This window comes from Bombina bombina, chromosome 7 (assembly GCF_027579735.1).
Source record: "Bombina bombina isolate aBomBom1 chromosome 7, aBomBom1.pri, whole genome shotgun sequence".
In the NCBI taxonomy this organism is placed as follows: Eukaryota; Metazoa; Chordata; class Amphibia; order Anura; family Bombinatoridae; genus Bombina; species Bombina bombina.
The window spans coordinates 270343818-270361124 of record NC_069505.1 but is presented as its reverse complement, the minus strand read 5'-3'; the positions used below and the strand labels follow the sequence as shown (position 1 = coordinate 270361124).

The window sequence follows — 17307 nt, the reverse complement described above, 5'->3', positions numbered from 1 at the left end:
AACTGACGCTATTGCACATGTTCAGCTGCGCTTTAGAGATTTGTGTGAGATTTAGCAATGTTAAGCTTGGAGTTTGCTTTCTTACAGAAACGGCAAAGCTCACAAGCTACATAATTAAATTACAGGCAGATGGGACACAATAAATAATTAATGTATATTGCTTTTTTGTGTCTTTTACTAAACATAATTGACATTTTATATTGCAACCTCAAAGTTTTTAATATCCCTTTAAAATGTGTCTGTAAGAGATTATATTAATCTTCAGACAGTGTTTAGAATTACAAATAAAAAAAACTAAATTTATGCTTACCTGATAAATTTCTTTCTCTTGCAATGTATCGAGTCCACAGATTCATCCAATACTTGTGGGATATTCTCCTTCCCAACAGGAAGTGGCAAAAAGAGCACCCACAGCAGAGCTGTCTATATAGCTCCTCCCCTAACTCCACCCCCCAGTCATTCGACCGAAGGCTAGGAAGAAAAAGGAGAAACTATTAGGGTGCAGAGGTGACTGAAGTTTTCAATAAAAAATACTACCTGTCTTAAATAGACAGGGCGGGCCGTGGACTCGATACATCGCAAGAGAAAGAAATTTATCAGGTAAGCATAAATTTTGTTTTCTCTTGCAAGATGTATCGAGTCCACGGATTCATCCAATACTTGTGGGATACCAATACCAAAGCTTTAGGACACGGATGAAGGGAGGGACAAGACAGGTACCTAAACGGAAGGCACCACTGCTTGTAGCACCTTTCTCCCAAAAATAGCCTTGAAGAAGCAAAAGTATAAAATTTGTAAAATTTGGAAAAAGTATGAAGCGAAGACCAAGTCGTCGCCTTACAAATCTGTTCAACAGAAGCCTCATTTTTAAAAGCCCATGTGGAAGCCACTGCTCTAGTAGAGTGAGCTGTAATCCTTTCAGGAGGCTGCTGGCCAGCAGTCTCATAAGCCAAACGGATGATGCTTTTTAGCCAAAAAAGAAAGAGAGGTTGCCGTAGCCTTTTGACCTCTTCGCTTTCCAGAATAGACAACAAACAATGAAGATGTTTGACGGAAATCTTTAGTTGCTTGTAAGTAGAATTTTAAAGCACGAACCACATCTAGGTTGTGCAACAGACGTTCCTTCTTGGAAGAAGGATTACAACAATTTCCTGATTGATATTCCTATTAGAAACAACCTTAGGAAGAAATCCAGGTTTGGTACGCAAAACCACCTTATGCACATGGAAAACAAGATAAGGGGAGTCACACTGTAAAGCAGATAACCCAGACACTCTTCGAGCCGAAGAGATAGCTACTAAAAACAGAAATTTCCAAGATAATAGCTTAATATCTATGGAATGCATAGGTTCAAACGGAACCCCTTGAAGAACTTTAAGAACCAAATTTAATCTCCATGGCGGAGCAACAGGTTTAAACACAGGCTTGATTCTAACTAAAGCCTGACAAAATGCCTGAACGTCTGGAACATCTGCCAGACGCTTGTGTAAAAGGATAGACAAATTTGTCCCTTTAAGGAACTAGCTGATAATCCCTTCTCCAATCCTTCTTGGAGAAAAGATAATAGCCTAGGAATCCTGATCTTACTCCATGAGTAACCCTTGGAATCACACCAGTAAAGATATTTACGCAATATCTTATGATAGATTTTTCTGGTGACAGGCTTTCGAGCCTGAATCAAGGTATCAATGACCGATTCAGAGAAACCACGCTTTGCTAAAATCAAGCTTTCAATCTCCAAGCAGTCAGACGCAGAGAAAGTAGGTTTGGATGCTTGAATGGACCTTGAATCAGAAGGTCCTGCCTCAGTGGCAGAGTCCATGGTGGGACGGATGACATGTCCACCAGGTCTGCATACAAAGTCCTGCGTGGCCACGCAGGTGCTATCAGAATCACCAAAGCTCTCTCCTGCTTGATTCTGGCAATAAGCCGAGGAAGGAGAGGGAATGGTGGAAACACATAGGCCAGGTTGAAGGACCAGGGCACTGCTAGATCATCTATCAGTACTGCCTGGGGATCCCTTGACCTGGACCCGTAACAAGGAAGATTGGCGTTCTGGCGAGACGCCATCAGATCCAATTCTGGTGTGCCTCATATTGGAATCAGTTGGGCAAACACCTCTGGATGGAGTTCCCACTCCCCAGGATGAAAAGTCTGTCCACTTAGGAAATCCGCCTCCCAGTTCTCTACTCCTGGGATATGGATTGCTGAAAGATGGCAAGAGTGAGTCTCTGCCCATCAGATTATTTTGGAGACCTCTATCATCGCTAGAGAACTCCTTGTTCCCCCTTGATGATTGATATAAGCTACAGTTGTGATGTTGTCCGACTGATATCTGATGAATTTGGCCACAGCCAGTTGAGGCCACGCCTGAAGCGCATTGAATATCGCTCTCAGTTCCAGAATGTTTATCGGGAGGAGAGTCTCCTCCTGAGACCCTAACCCCTGAGCTTTCAGGGAGTTCCAGACTGCACCCCAGCCCAGCAGGCTGGCATCTGTCGTAACTATGATCCACTCTGGTCTGCGGAAACACATTCCCCGAGACAGGTGAACCTGTGATAACCACCAGAGAAGAGAATCTCTGGTCTCCTGATCCAGATCTATCTGAGGAGATAAATCTGCATAATCCCCATTCCACTGTTTGAGCATGCATAGTTGCAGTGGTCTGAGGTGTAAGCGAGCAAATGGAACTATGTCCATTGCCGTTACCATAAGTCCGATTACCTCCATACACTGAGCCACTGACGGCCGCGGAATGGAATGAAGAGCTCGGGAGGTGTTTGATAGACTCGGTAGAAATTAAAATATTTCTAACGGAGGTCAGGAAATTAAAACTCAGAGTTCCTAGGAAGGAAACTCTTGTGAGAGGGAAGAGAGAACTCTTTTTTATGTTCACCTTCCACCCATGAGATCTTAGAAAAGCCAACACGATGTCCGTGTGAGACTTGGCTAATTGGAAAGTTGACGCCTGAATTAAGATGTCGTCTAGATAAGGCGCCACTGCTATGCCCCGCGGTCTTAGAACCACCAGAAGGGACCCTAGCACTTTTGTGAAAATTCTGGGAGCCGTGGCCAACCCAAAGGGAAGGGCCACAAACTGGTAATGTCTGTCCAGAAAGGCAAACCTGAGGAATTGGTGATGATCTCTGTGGATAGGGATGTGCAGATACGCATCCTTTAGGTCCACTGTGGTCATATATTGACCCTCCTGGATCAGTGGCAGAATAGTCCGGATAGTCTCCATCTTGAAAGTCGGGACTCTGAGGAATTTGTTTAGGATCTTGAGATCCAAGATTGGTCTGAAAGTTCCTTCTTTTTTGGGAACCACAAACAGGTTGGAGTAAAACCCTTGCCCCTGTTCCGTTCTTGGAACCGGGTGAATCACTCCCATGGTATGTAGGTCTTCTACACAGCGTAAGAACGCCTCTCTTTTTGTCTGGTTTGCAGACAATTGTGAAATGTAAAATCTCCCCCTTGGGGGGGGAGTCTTTGAAGTCCAGAAGATATCCCTGGGAAACAATTTCTAAAGCCCAGGAATCGTGAACATCTCTTGCCCAAGCCTGAGCGAAGAGAGAGAGTCTGCCCCCTACCAGATCCGGTCCCAGATCGGGGGCTACCCCTTCATGCTGTCTTGGAGGCAGCTGCAGACTTCTTGGCCTCTTTAACCCTGGTTCCAAGCCTGGTTAGGTCTCCAGACTGACTTGGACTGAGCAAAATTCCCCTCTTGCTTTGCAGCAGGGGAAGCTGAAACGGGACCACTCTTGAAGTTTTGAAAGGAACAAAAATTATTTTGTTTGGTCTTTATTTTATTTGTTTTAGCCTGAGGGAGGGCATGGCCCTTCCCTCCAGTGATGTCTGAAATAATTTCCTTCAGTTCAGGCCCGAATAGGGTCTTACCTTTGAAAGGGATGGTCAAAAGCTTTGATTTTGATGACACATGAGCTGACCAGGACTTAAGCCATAACGCTCTCCACGCTAAAATGGCAAAACCTGAATTTTTTGCCGCTAATTTAGCCAGTTGAAAAGCGGCATCTGTAATGAAAGAATTAGCCAGCTTAAGAGCCTTAATTCTATCCATAATATCCTCTAATGGGGTCTCCCCCTGGAGAGCCTCTTCTAGAGCCTCAAACCAAAAAGCAGCTGCAGTAGTTTCAAGAACAATGCATGCAATAGGTTGGAGAAGAAAACCTTGATGAACAAAAATTTTCTTTAGGAGACCCTCTAATTTTTTATCCATAGGATCTTTGAAAGCACAACTGTCTTCAATAGGTATAGTTGTACGCTTAGCTAGTGTAGAAATAGCTCCCTCCACCTTAGGGACCATCTGCCATGAGTCCCGCATGGTGTCAGATATGGGAAACATTTTCTTAAAAGTAGGAGGGGGAGCAAATGGTATACCTGGTCTATCCCACTCCTTAGAAACAATATCCGCGATCCTCTTAGGGACAGGAAAGACATCAGTGTAAACAGGGACCTCTAAGTATTTGTTCATTTTACACAACTTCTCTGGAACCACAATAGGTTCACAATCATCCAGGGTCGCCAATACCTCCCTGAGCAACAAGCAGAGGTGTTCTAGCTTGAATTTAAAGGCCATCATATCAGAGTCTGTCTGAGGGAGCGTCTTACCTGAATCAGAAATCTCTCCCTCAGACAGCAAATCCTTCATCCCTACCTCAGAACATTGTGAGGGAATATCGGATACGGCTACTAAAGCGTCAGAAAGCTCAGCATTTGTTCTTAACCCAGAGTTATCATGCTTCCCTTGCAACCCAGGCAGTTTAGATAAAACCTCTGTGAGGGTAGAATGCATAACTGCTGCCATGTCTTGTAAGGTAAATGAATTAGACGCACTAGATGTACTTGGCGTCGCTTGTGCGGGTGTTACTGGTTGTGACACTTTTGGAGAACTAGATGGCATAACCTCATTTCTTTCTGTCTGAGAATCCTCTAGCGCTACATTTTTAAGTGCTACAATATGCTCTTTAAAATTTATAGACATATCAGTACAAGTGGGACACATTCTAAGAGGGGGTTCCACAATGGCTTCTAAACATATTGAACAAGGAGTTTCCTTGATGTCAGACATGTTTAACAGGCTAGTAATGAGACAAGCAAGCTTGGAAAACACTTTATTCAATGTAAAACAACAATTTAAAAAAAAAAACGGTACTGTGCCTTTAAGAGAAAATAACATGTACACGTTCTGCAAAACTGCTTAAAAATGTCACAAATCCTTCTAATTTTTTACAGTATAAGTAGTAAGCCTTAGTAAGGTTGCACCACTAGAAAAGAATTAAATTAACCCCTTAATAACCATACCGGATTGACAAGAGTAAAAAAAATGGAAAATATACAGTCAGCACCTTGCCACAGCTCTATTGTGGTGCCTACCTGCCCTTAGGAGTTGAATTTGAGGGAATAAAGCTTCGTTTTGGCCCCAAAACCGCTTCAGGACTCTCCTGTGTTGCAGCTTGCTGTCCAGAGATAAAAACAACTGCGCATCTAAGGCGCAAAATTAGGCCCCACCCACCTCATACACGATGTCTGTTGGGCCTTAAAGCAACACCTCAAGTGTTAAAAACAGCCATGTGGGATGTAAATCTCAAAATAAGCCAAAATAACCCTCTAAATAAAAGTCCCAAAAACGTTTTACCAAGTTTATCTAAAAACGTTTGCTTTATTATATAAGTGTCAACCAGCTGAGTAACTTAGCCCTTATGCAAGCTTGTAATACTACCATAAGTGTTTGATTACAGCTTACCCTTCCCCTCATGGGGATAATGTCAGCCCTTTTCTTGAAATATCACAGAAAAAAATGACTGAACATACCTCAGTGCAGCATAGCCTGCAAAACCATTCCTCAACTGAAGTTTCCTGTACTCCTCAGCCTCTGTGGGAACAGCAATCGATCTTAGTTATAAATGCTAAGATTATCATCCTCCAGGCAGAAATCTTCATCTTTTTTCTGCTTGAGAGTAAATAGTACACACCGGTACCATTTAAAATAACAAACTCTTGCTTGAAGAAAATAAAAACTAACATTTTGTCACCACAATCACTTTACCCTTCCTTATTGCTTAGAGCCGGCAAAGAGAATCACTGGAGGGTGGAGTTAGGGGAGGAGCTATATAGACAGCTCTGCTGTGGGTGCTCTCTTTGCCACTTCCTGTTGGGAAGGAGAATATCCCACAAGTATTGGATGAATCCGTGGACTCGATACATCTTGCAAGAGAAATAAAGCTTTGTGCCATATCCTTAGAAAATATATTGGATATTACCAGGTTAAAAATGTATAGATCACTATTTTATTGAGATGTTAAGCTCACAAATTGTCCAATCATGTATAAGAAAACGTGGCAACCAAATTTTGAAATACTTTTTCTTCTAAAACGTAAATCTGTTTATATTGTTATTAGTTCTAACAGAAAATGTATGGCGTATACAAATGATCCCTAGGGACTGACTGCTCATTAGCTGGTAAAAGACAACCCCCAGAACTCTATTGGTAGACAGTAACATCTCCCTAAGGAAGTCTTAGCTTCATTTAGGACAGAAACATTCCTCTCTTTTTAATTATGCAATATATTTTACATGCAATAAAGCAAATGGAATTTTCTCTTTAAGATTTGATTAATTTGATGTCTGTTCCTTTCACTTTTATATTTGCAACATTATATTAATTTTATTCTTATTAATATTCTATTGTTTATTATTTTTTTATGTAACAAAAATCATTTATTTACCCACGTAGTTCAGAGAATACGCACTGCAGTCGAAGCCTTTTTACCACTTTTAAGCAAGTCACCATTTACAGGCAAGTATATTATCTTTCTCTTTACATCTAACAAATATTGGTGAATATATTGTGCTGGTAAGAATCATTTTAAAGGGACATGGAAATTAAATTAAACTGTCACGATTTAGACAAATTGATCACTTTTATGATCAAATTTACCACTTTCTCTTGATACCCTTTTTTATTGGAACTTGCCTTCTTTCCCATGAGAGCATACTGAGGTAGGCTCACAAGTGTGCATGTGTCTTGAGGACTTGTTGCAAACACTGCTGTGATATAGTACTAAAGACACATGCACACTGCTGACTCTACCTCAGTATCTGCTCTCATGGAAAAAAAGGCTACATTTAAACAAAGAATTTCAAGAGAAATAATTTAATTTGAAGGGAAATTAAACCCAACATTTTTCTCCAATGATTCAGATCGAGCAAACAATTTTCAACAATTTTCCACATTTACTTTTATTGTCAAATTTAATTGATTGCTTCAGTGTCTTGGTATCCTTTGTTGAAGGAGCAGCAGTGCACCACTGGGAGCTAGCTGGTGAGCAAATGACAAGAGGCATATGTATGCAGCCACCAATCAGCAGCTCTCAGTAGTGCATTGCTGCTATTGAGCCTACCTAGGTATGTTTTTAACTAAGGATGCCAAGAGTAGAAAATCACATGCTCTATCTATTGACGTTACTGGACCTTTAATAATAGAAATCAAGTGGAAAGTTGCATATAATTATTGCATGGCTGATGCTAACTAATTATGTTTAACCCCAACAAAATGCTAAAAACATAGATAAAGTCATACTTTAGGAGCTGCAAGTGTTACAGCTCCCAAGCAGGAAATGGCTGGTGATTGGCAGCTTCATGCAACTGTTGCTCATGATTGGGAGCTGCAATGCTTGAGGGCTCCTAAGTGGTACTTTAACTATGTGTTTAAAACAATTTACCTATGTGTTTAAACCTTTTTTTGTGGGCTAAACATGGTTATCATCAATGATACAACAATTAAAAGCTCTGTTGAGTTAGAGGGGCCTATTTAACAAAGGTCTGTCGGACCTGATCCGACAGTGTGGATCAGGTCCGACAGACCTCACTGAATGCGGAGAGCAATACGCTCTCCATATTCAGCAATGCACCAGCAGCTCTTGTGAGCTGCTGGTGCAACGCCGCCCCCTGCAGACTTGCGGCCAATCGGCCGCCAGCAGGGAGGTGTCAATCAACCCGATCGTACTTGATCAGGTTGAATTGCGGTGATCTCTATCAGCCTGCTCAGAGCAGGCGGACAGGTTATGGAGCAGCGGTCTTTAGACCGCTGCTTCATAACTGGTGTTTCTGGCGAGTCTGAAGGCTCGCCAGAAACACGGGGCTTCAAGCTCCATCCGGAGCTTGATAAATGGGCCCCATAGCGTACAGTGTTTGCATTAGAATGCCCCTTTAAGTTTTTTCTTTCCAAAGATTAGCAGCAAAGTTTTAGAAGTATCTATTTATCTATACACTAAAATATGGCATCATTGGCTGCTTCAGTGTGTCTTTCAAATGCAAAACAATAACTGTTCCATTCCCAATAATCTTAGAAAACCTCTAATTATGACATACAGGCCGTGTTGCCTTTTATCAAGTACCTTTAGTAGTGCAAAATGGTGCAGACAATCTGTTGAAACATTCTTTTGATCACCTAGAATAGGAAGGCCCCATGTTACAGGGACAGCCTACTCCAGAATTGTTATTGTTTAAAAGATAGATAATCCCTTTATTACCCATTCCCCAATTTTGCACAACCAACACAGTTATATTAATACACTTTTTACCTCTGTGATTACCTTGTATCTAAGCCTCTGCAGACTGCCTCGTTATTTTAGTTCTTTTGACAGACTTGGATTCTAGCCAATCAGTGCTGACTCCTAAATAACTATACAGGAGTCAGCACAATGTTATCTATATAGCACACATGAACTAGCACTATCTAGCTGTGAAAAGCTATCAAAATGCACTGAGATAAGAGGCGGCCTTCAATGGCTTATAAATTAGCATATGAGCCTACCCAGGTTTAGCTTTCAACACAGAATGATAAGAGAACAAAGCAAATTTGATGATAAAAGTAAATTAGAAAGTTGTTTTAAATTGCATGCCCTATCTGAATCATGAAAGTTTAATTTTGGCTTAAATTTCCCTTTAAAGATCTTGGAAGCCTTAGTTAAACTTTCATGATTCAGATAGAGAATACAATTTTAGGACACTTTTAAATTCACTTTTTTTTAAAAATTGACTGTTTTCTTATTTGTTTTAAAAAAACATAGATACAAATCCTTAGCAGCAGCACTGCACATCTGGGAGCTAGCTGGTGATTGGTGGCTACACACATTTGTCTATTGGGATTGGCTTACCATATATGTTCAGCTAGCTCCTAGCAGTGCATTGCTGCAATGGAGCTGATTTTAACCATGTGTTTATTCCCTTTGCAGACGTTAAAGGGACAGTCTAGTCCAAAATAAACTTTCATGATTCAGATAGGGCATGTAATTGTTAACAACTTTCCAATTTACTTTTATTATCAATTTTGCTTTGTTCTCTTGGTATTCTTAGTTGAAAGCTAAACCTAGGTAGGCTCATATGCTAATTTCAAAACCTTTGAAGGCCGCCTCTTATCTGAATTCATTTTGACTGTTTTTCACAACTAGAGGATGTTAGCTCATGTGTGCCTTATAGATAACATTGTGCTCATGCCGTGGAGTTACCTAGGAGTCAGCACTGACTGGTCAATATGAAAGTCTGTCAAAAGAACTGAAATAAGGGGGCAGTTTGCAGAGGGCTTAGATACAAGATTATCACAGAGGTAACAAGTGTATTAATATAACCTTGTTGGTTATGCAAAATTGGGGAATGGGTAATAAAGGCATTATCTATCTTTTTAAACAATAACAAATCTGGTGCAGACAATCCCTTATTTACAAGCAATAGCCCAATAATAAAGTGCTCTAACATATTACAGCATTTTCTTTTTGCATTTTTGTATCCATTTAAAGCTGAAGTAGAATATAAACCATGAAATGACATATTACGATAAGCCAAATAGCACATGAAAATAAAAAGTTAATTATTATTTGCTAACCAAGATAGCTTATATCATGTCATTATTCTAATTACTTTATTGTATGTTTCTGCAGGATTTCGGAAAAATCAGTAGCCCAGAGATTTAGCATGAAGATATTAATATGGAATTTGAACTGATTCCTATCCGTATGAAGATAAAACATGTCCGTATATCAATACTTTAAGGAAAAGTATATTAAAATGTGAATAATGTGCACATTAATAGCAGGTTTATAATGTCAGATTTGTGATAATTATTTAAAGTAATTTTATACATGTGTAGTATGTATTAGCAATTAAAGTGATGTTTTAAAATCAGGTCCAGAATCTAAGCATTATTTTACAGGGACTTTAATTGATCACGTCTAATAACGATGGGCTGTAACTTACTTTTTAATCTAGCTGTGACATTCTAATACCCCACTCTGGCCGCCCACTTCAAAACTCATATTTTATGTGAGCTAACAGTTTTAACTGTTCTCCAATCAGTGCTGTAGCCATACAGCCTTTATGTGTAGCTAGAGCATCTATTGGAGAACAGTTCAAAGCTTTAGCTCCCAAAAAACTGCAATTTTGTTAGCAGTTTGCATTGTTTTGAAGTCTCAAAACCTTCCTTGAGTGTGTTCATCTTTGCTTGGCAGTAATAAAGCATATTATGCTAGATTATACACAAAACACATTTTATAGAGAATTACAGTTTGAGTTTAGTGCCAGGGTAGCGGTTGATGATTGAGGATTTAGCCACCAATCAGCAAGTGCTACCCAGGTGCTGAACCAAAAATGGGCCGACTCTTAACCATACATTTCTGCTTTTTTAAATAAAGATAGCAAGAGAATGAAGAAACATTAATAATAGTAGTAAATTAGAAAGTTACTTAAAATTGCATGCTCTATCAGAATCATCAATGAAAAAAATTGGGTTTAGTATCCCTTTAAAGGGACAGTATACACTCATTTTCATATAACTGCATGTAATAGACACTACTATAAAGAATAAGATGCACAGATACTTATATAAAAATCCAGTATAAAACTGTTTAAAAACTTACTTAGAAGCTGTCAGTTTAGCTCTGTTGAAAAGGTAGCTGGAAAGCCCACTGCAAGTGGCAAATAAGACACTCCCCCCTCCCCCTTCTTTTACATATGAAAAGACCCTTTACACAAACAGGAGCAAGCTGGAGAAGGTAGCTGACAGTATTCACATACAACTTTGGGGCTTGGTTAGGAGTCTGAAAATCAGAGCAATGTTATTTAAAAATAAGCAAAACTATACATTTATTTTTTAAAAAAACTTTATGGGCTATATAAATAGATCATCTACAAAACATTTATGCAAAGAAAAAATGAGTGTATAATGTCCCTTTAAAGGGACATAAAACAGTATGAACTAACATAAGTTTCTAAATATATAATGCAGCCAAAGCTTACATGCAAAACGTTTTCTGTTTTAACACCCATTAACCCTTTTAATTCAAGCATAGTTTTGTTTGCAGCAAGCTCCCCTTGGGCATTTCCATATATGGATGGTGCTATCCAGGCCATAGGTTCTGCAGAATGCACTATTGCACATGCACGGTAGGGGGCCGAGTCCCATGACACCTGACTAAAGCAGTGCACAGAATAATACTGAAGCTTTCACAAAGCATGTGACATTATCCCCATGGAAATGAACAAGCCTTTTGGCAACAAACAATAGCAGTACCTGTTGTTCCTCCTCAACCCCCCCTTGCTTGCATAAGTAATTATCCTCACGTGCACACTTTGTTATATTATACCACAAGGTTTGGAGTAGGACACTGATAAGGGGGGTGGAACAGGCTACACTGGGCAATACTAAAGTGTAAGTAATTTTGCAGATTTTGGAAATTTTATTAAACTACTTATAAGCTTTTTTCCACACACTGTTTTACCTCAGTTGACCCATTTATTATATACACATAACTCAACATGTTTTATTGCACTTTAACACATTTACAGCGTTATTTATCTATTGACTTGCATTTTAGCCAATTAGTGCTGTGTCTTGCAAGACTCCACGGAAGAGAGCACAGTGAAATAGCAGTGTCTTGTTGTAAAAAGCTAATAAAAAAGCATGTGATAAACAGCTGTCTGCAGTGGCTTAGAAACAGGCAGAAATTTAGAGGTTTAAATGTTATAAAGTATATTAATATAACAGTGTTGTTTGTGCAAAGCTATGATAATAGTATAATATTAACTTATTTATATCAGACATGGTCATTCATTCATTATTTTGTGTTACTGTAGTATATTGTATATAAATAAGAATTACTGCTGATAGTGAATGCACGTTTTGTATTGCTGGATATTCACTAAAGGATCACTGTACAGTATATATGATATGCTTTTAGGAGAGTGGGATAAGGTATATATATATATATATATATATATATATATATATATATATCAGTGACGTGCGGTGAGGTCAGAGGCAGGTGAGGCACTGGCTTGGATACGCCTTCATTCTTTAGATATCCTTTGTTGAAGAAATAGCAATGTACATGGGTGGGCCAATCACATGAGGTATTTATGTGCAGCCACCAATCAGCAGCTACTGAGCATATTTAGATATGATTTTCAACCAAGGATATCAAGAGAATCAAGAAAATTAGATAGATGTAAATTGGAAAGTTACTTACAATTGTATGCTCTTTCTAAATCATGAAAGAAAACATATGGGTTTCATGTCCCTTTAAATGGCGTTTTGGAAACTGGTCACCTTAGTTAACATCGGATTTTAGTCTAAAGAATTGTAACAGAACCTCAGGGGGAGAGGGAGAGATGGGGGAGAGGGAGAGAGAGAGACACAGAGGGTTAGAGAGAAAGAGAGACACAATCACACAGAGGGTTAGAGAGACACATAAAGGATGAGAGAGTCAGAGGGGGAGGAAGAGAGACAGAGAGAGAAAGAGACCATGGGGGACAATGAGACACATAAGGAGAGAGACAGAGTGGGTGGGAGAGACAGGGAGAGAGAAACAGAGGGGGAGAGAGAGACAGAGGGAAGAGAAAGAGAGAGACAGAGGGGAGAGAAAGAGAGAGACAGAGGGGAGAGAAAGAGAGAGACAGAGGGGAGAGAAAGAGAGAGACAGAGGGGAGAGAAAGAGAGAGACAGAGGGGAGAGAAAGAGAGAGACAGAAGGGGGAGAAAGAGAGAGAAAGAGGGGAGAGAAAGAGACAGAGGGGAGAGAAAGAGACAGAGGGGAGAGAAAGAGACAGAGGGGAGAGAAAGAGAGAGACAGAGGAGGAGAAAGAGAGAGACAGGGAGGAAAGAGACAGACAGAGGGGGGAGAAAGAGACAGAGGGGAGAGAAAGAGAGAAAGACAGAGGGGAGAAAAAGAGAGAGAGACAGAGGGGAGAGAAAGAGAGAGAGACAGAGGGGAGAGAAAGAGAGAGAGACAGAGGGGAGAAAAAGAGAGAGAGACAGAGGGGAGAGAAAGAGAGAGAGACAGAGGGGAGAGAAAGAGAGAGAGACAGAGGGGAGAGAAAGAGAGAGAGACAGAGGGGAGAGAAAGAGAGAGACAGAGGGGAGAGAAAGAGAGAGAGACAGAGGGGAGAAAAAGAGAGAGAGAGACAGAGGGGAGAGAAAGTGAGAGAGACAGAGGGGAGAAAAAGAGAGAGAGACAGAGGGGAGAGAAAGAGAGAGAGACAGAGGGGAGAGAAAGAGAAAGAGACAGAGGGGAGAGAAAGAGAGAGAGACAGAGGGGAGAAAAAGAGAGAGAGAGACAGAGGGGAGAGAAAGTGAGAGAGACAGAGGGGAGAGAAAGAGTGAGAGACAGAGGGGAGAGAAAGAGAGAGAGACAGAGGGGAGAGAAAGAGAGAGAGAGACAGAGGGGAGAGAAAGAGAGAGAGACAGAGGGGAGAAAAAGAGAGAGAGAGAGACAGAGGGGAGAGAAAGAGAGAGAGACAGAGGGGAGAAAAAGAGAGAGAGACAGAGGGGAGAGAAAGAGAGAGAGACAGAGGGGAGAGAAAGAGAGAGAGACAGAGGGGAGAGAAAGAGAGAGAGACAGAGGGGAGAGAAAGAGAGAGAGACAGAGGGGAGAGAAAGAGAGAGAGACAGAGGGGAGAGAAAGAGAGAGAGACAGAGGGGAGAAAAAGAGAGAGAGACAGAGGGGAGAGAAAGAGAGAGAGACAGAGGGGAGAGAAAGAGAGAGAGACAGAGGGGAGAGAAAGAGAGAGAGACAGAGGGGAGAGAAAGAGAGAGAGACAGAGGGGAGAGAAAGAGAGAGCGACAGAGGGGAGAGAAAGAGAGAGACAGAGGGGGAGAAAGAGAGAGACAGGGAGGAAAGAGACAGACAGAGGGGGGAGAAAGAGACAGAGGGGAGAGAGAGAGACAGAGGGGAGAGAAAGAGAGAGAGACAGAGGGGAGAAAAAGAGAGAGAGACAGAGGGGAGAGAAAGTGAGAGAGACAGAGGGGAGAGAAAGAGTTAGAGACAGAGGGGAGAGAAAGAGAGAGAGACAGAGGGGAGAGAAAGAGAGAGAGAGACAGAGAGAGAGACAGAGGGGAGAAAAAGAGAGAGAGACAGAGGGGAGAGAAAGTGAGAGAGACAGAGGGGAGAGAAAGAGTGAGAGACAGAGGGGAGAGAAAGAGAGAGAGACAGAGGGGAGAGAAAGAGAGAGAGAGACAGAGAGGAGAGAAAGAGAGAGACAGAGGGGAGAGAAAGAGAGAGGCAGAGGGGATAGAAAGAGAGAGACAGAGGGGAGAGAAAGAGACAGACAGAGGGGAGAGAAAGATACAGAGGGGAGAGAAAGAGAGAGACAGAGAGGAGAGAAAGAGAGAGACAGAGGGGAGATAAAGAGACAGACAGAGGGGAGAGAAAGAGACAGACAGAGGGGAGAGAAAGAGACAGACAGAGGGGAGAGAAAGAGACAGACAGAGGGGAGAGAAAGAGACAGACAGAGGGGAGAGAAAGAGACAGACAGAGGGGAGAGAAAGAGAGAGAGACAGGGGAGAAAAAGAGAGAGAGAGACAGAGGGGAGAGAAAGTGAGAGAGACAGAGGGGATAGAAAGAGGCAGACAGAGGGGATAGAAAGAGGCAGACAGAGGGGATAGAAAGAGAGAGACAGAGGGGATAGAAAGAGAGAGACAGAGGGGATAGAAAGAGAGAGAGGGGATAGAAAGAGACAGAGAGAGGGGAGAGAAAGAGACAGAGGGGAGAGAAAGAGAGAGAGACAGAGGGGAGAGAGAGACAGAGGGGAGAGAGAGACAGAGGGGAGAGAAAGAGAGAGACAGAGGGGAGAGAAAGAGAGAGGCAGAGGGGATAGAAAGAGAGAGACAGAGGGGAGAGAAAGAGACAGACAGAGGGGAGAAAAAGATACAGAGGGGAGAGAAAGAGAGAGACAGAGAGGAGAGAAAGAGAGAGACAGAGGGGAGAGAAAGAGACAGACAGAGGGGAGAGAAAGAGACAGACAGAAGGGAGAGAAAGAGACAGACAGAAGGGAGAGAAAGAGACAGAGAGAGGGGATAGAGAGACAGAGGGGAGAGAAAGAGAGAGACAGAGGGGAGAGAAAGAGAGAGGCAGAGGGGATAGAAAGAGAGAGACAGAGGGGAGAGAAAGAGACAGACAGAGGGGAGAAAAAGATACAGAGGGGAGAGAAAGAGAGAGACAGAGAGGAGAGAAAGAGAGAGACAGAGGGGAGAGAAAGAGACAGACAGAGGGGAGAGAAAGAGACAGACAGAAGGGAGAGAAAACATAATTTATGTAAGAACTTACCTGATAAATTCATTTCTTTCATATTAGCAAGAGTCCATGAGCTAGTGAAGTATGGGATATACATTCCTACCAGGAGGGGCAAAGTTTCCCAAACCTTAAAATGCCTATAAATACACCCCTCACCACACCCACAATTCAGTTTAACGAATAGCCAAGAAGTGGGGTGATAAGAAAAAAGTGCGAAAGCATATAAAATAAGGAATTGGAATAATTGTGCTTTATACAAAAAAATCAAAACCACCACAAAAAAGGGCGGGCCTCATGGACTCTTGCTAATATGAAAGAAATGAATTTATCAGGTAAGTTCTTAAATAAATTATGTTTTCTTTCATGTAATTAGCAAGAGTCCATGAGCTAGTGACGTATGGGATAATGATTACCCAAGATGTGGATCTTTCCACACAAGAGTCACTAGAGAGGGAGGGATAAAATAAAGACAGCCAATTCCTGCTGAAAATAATCCACACCCAGAATAAAATTTTAATGAAAAAACAGAAGCAGAAGATTCAAACTGAAACCACTGCCTGAAGTACGTTTCTACCAAAAACTGCTTCAGAAGAAGAAAACACATCAAAATGGTAGAATTTAGTAAAAGTATGCAAAGAGGACCAAGTTGCTGTTTTGCAAATCTGATCAACCGAAGCTTCATTCTTAAACGCCCAGGAAGAAGAAACTGACCTAGTAGAATGAGCTGTAATCCTTTGAGGCGGAGTGATACCCGACTCAACATAGGCATGATGAAATAAAGATTTCAACCAAGATGCCAAAGAAATGGCAGAAGCTTTCTGGTCTTTTCTAGAACCGGAAAAGATGACAAATAGACTAGAAGTCTTTCGGAAAGACTTAGTAGCTTCAACATAATATTACAAAGCTCTAACAGCATCCAAAGAATGCAATGATTTCTCCTTAGAATTCATAGGATTAGGACATAATGAAGGAACCACAATTTCTCTACTAATGTTGTTAGAATTCACAACCTTAGGTAAAAAATTCAAAAGAAGTTCGCAGCACCGCCTTATCCTGATGCAAAATCAGAAAAGGAGACTCACAAAAAAGAGTAGATAATTCAGAGACTCTTCTGGCAGAAGAGATGGCCAAAAGAAACAAAACTTTCCAAGAAAGTAATATAACGACCAAAGAATGCATGGGTTCAAAAGGAGAAGCTTGAAGAGCCCCCAGAACCAAATTCAAACTCCAAAGAAGAGAAATTGACTTAATGACAGGTTTTATACGAACCAAAGCTTGTACAAAACAATGAATATCAGGAAGATTAGCAATCCTTCTGTGAAAAAGAACAGAAAGAGCAGAGATTTGTCTTTCAAGAAACTTGCGGCAAACCTTTATCTAAACCATCCTTAAGAAATATAAGTCTTCCAGACTCTATAATATATCTCTCTAGATACAGATTTACGAGCCTGTCACATAGTATCAATCACAGAGTCAGAGAAACCTCTTTGACCAAGAATCAAGCGTTCAAACTCCACACCTTAAAATTAAAGAACCTTGAGACAGAAAGACTGGTCTTAACGGAAGAGTCCACAGCTGGCAAGAGGCCATCCGGACAAGATCCGCATACCAAAACCTGTGAGGCCATGCTGGAGCTACCAGCAGGACAAACGAGCATTCCTTTAGAATATTAGAGAATACCCTTGGAAGAAGAACTAGAGGCGGAAAGATATAGGCAGGATGAC

At 41.2% G+C, this 17307-nt stretch overlaps 1 protein-coding gene across 1 annotated transcript in view; it reads left to right on the top strand.

Moving 5' to 3' along the window:
* LOC128666270 (uncharacterized) overlaps positions 1 to 10203 on the top strand; it is a 112530-nt gene extending 102327 nt beyond the window's left edge. The window contains exons 14-15 of the mRNA XM_053720748.1: positions 6755 to 6817; positions 9960 to 10203. Of these exons, the coding sequence (XP_053576723.1) occupies positions 6755 to 6817; positions 9960 to 9979 (83 nt within the window). The 3' untranslated portion in view covers positions 9980 to 10203. The remainder of the gene's footprint in view (positions 1 to 6754; positions 6818 to 9959) is intronic.
* Positions 10204 to 17307: the final 7104 nt, after the last annotated feature.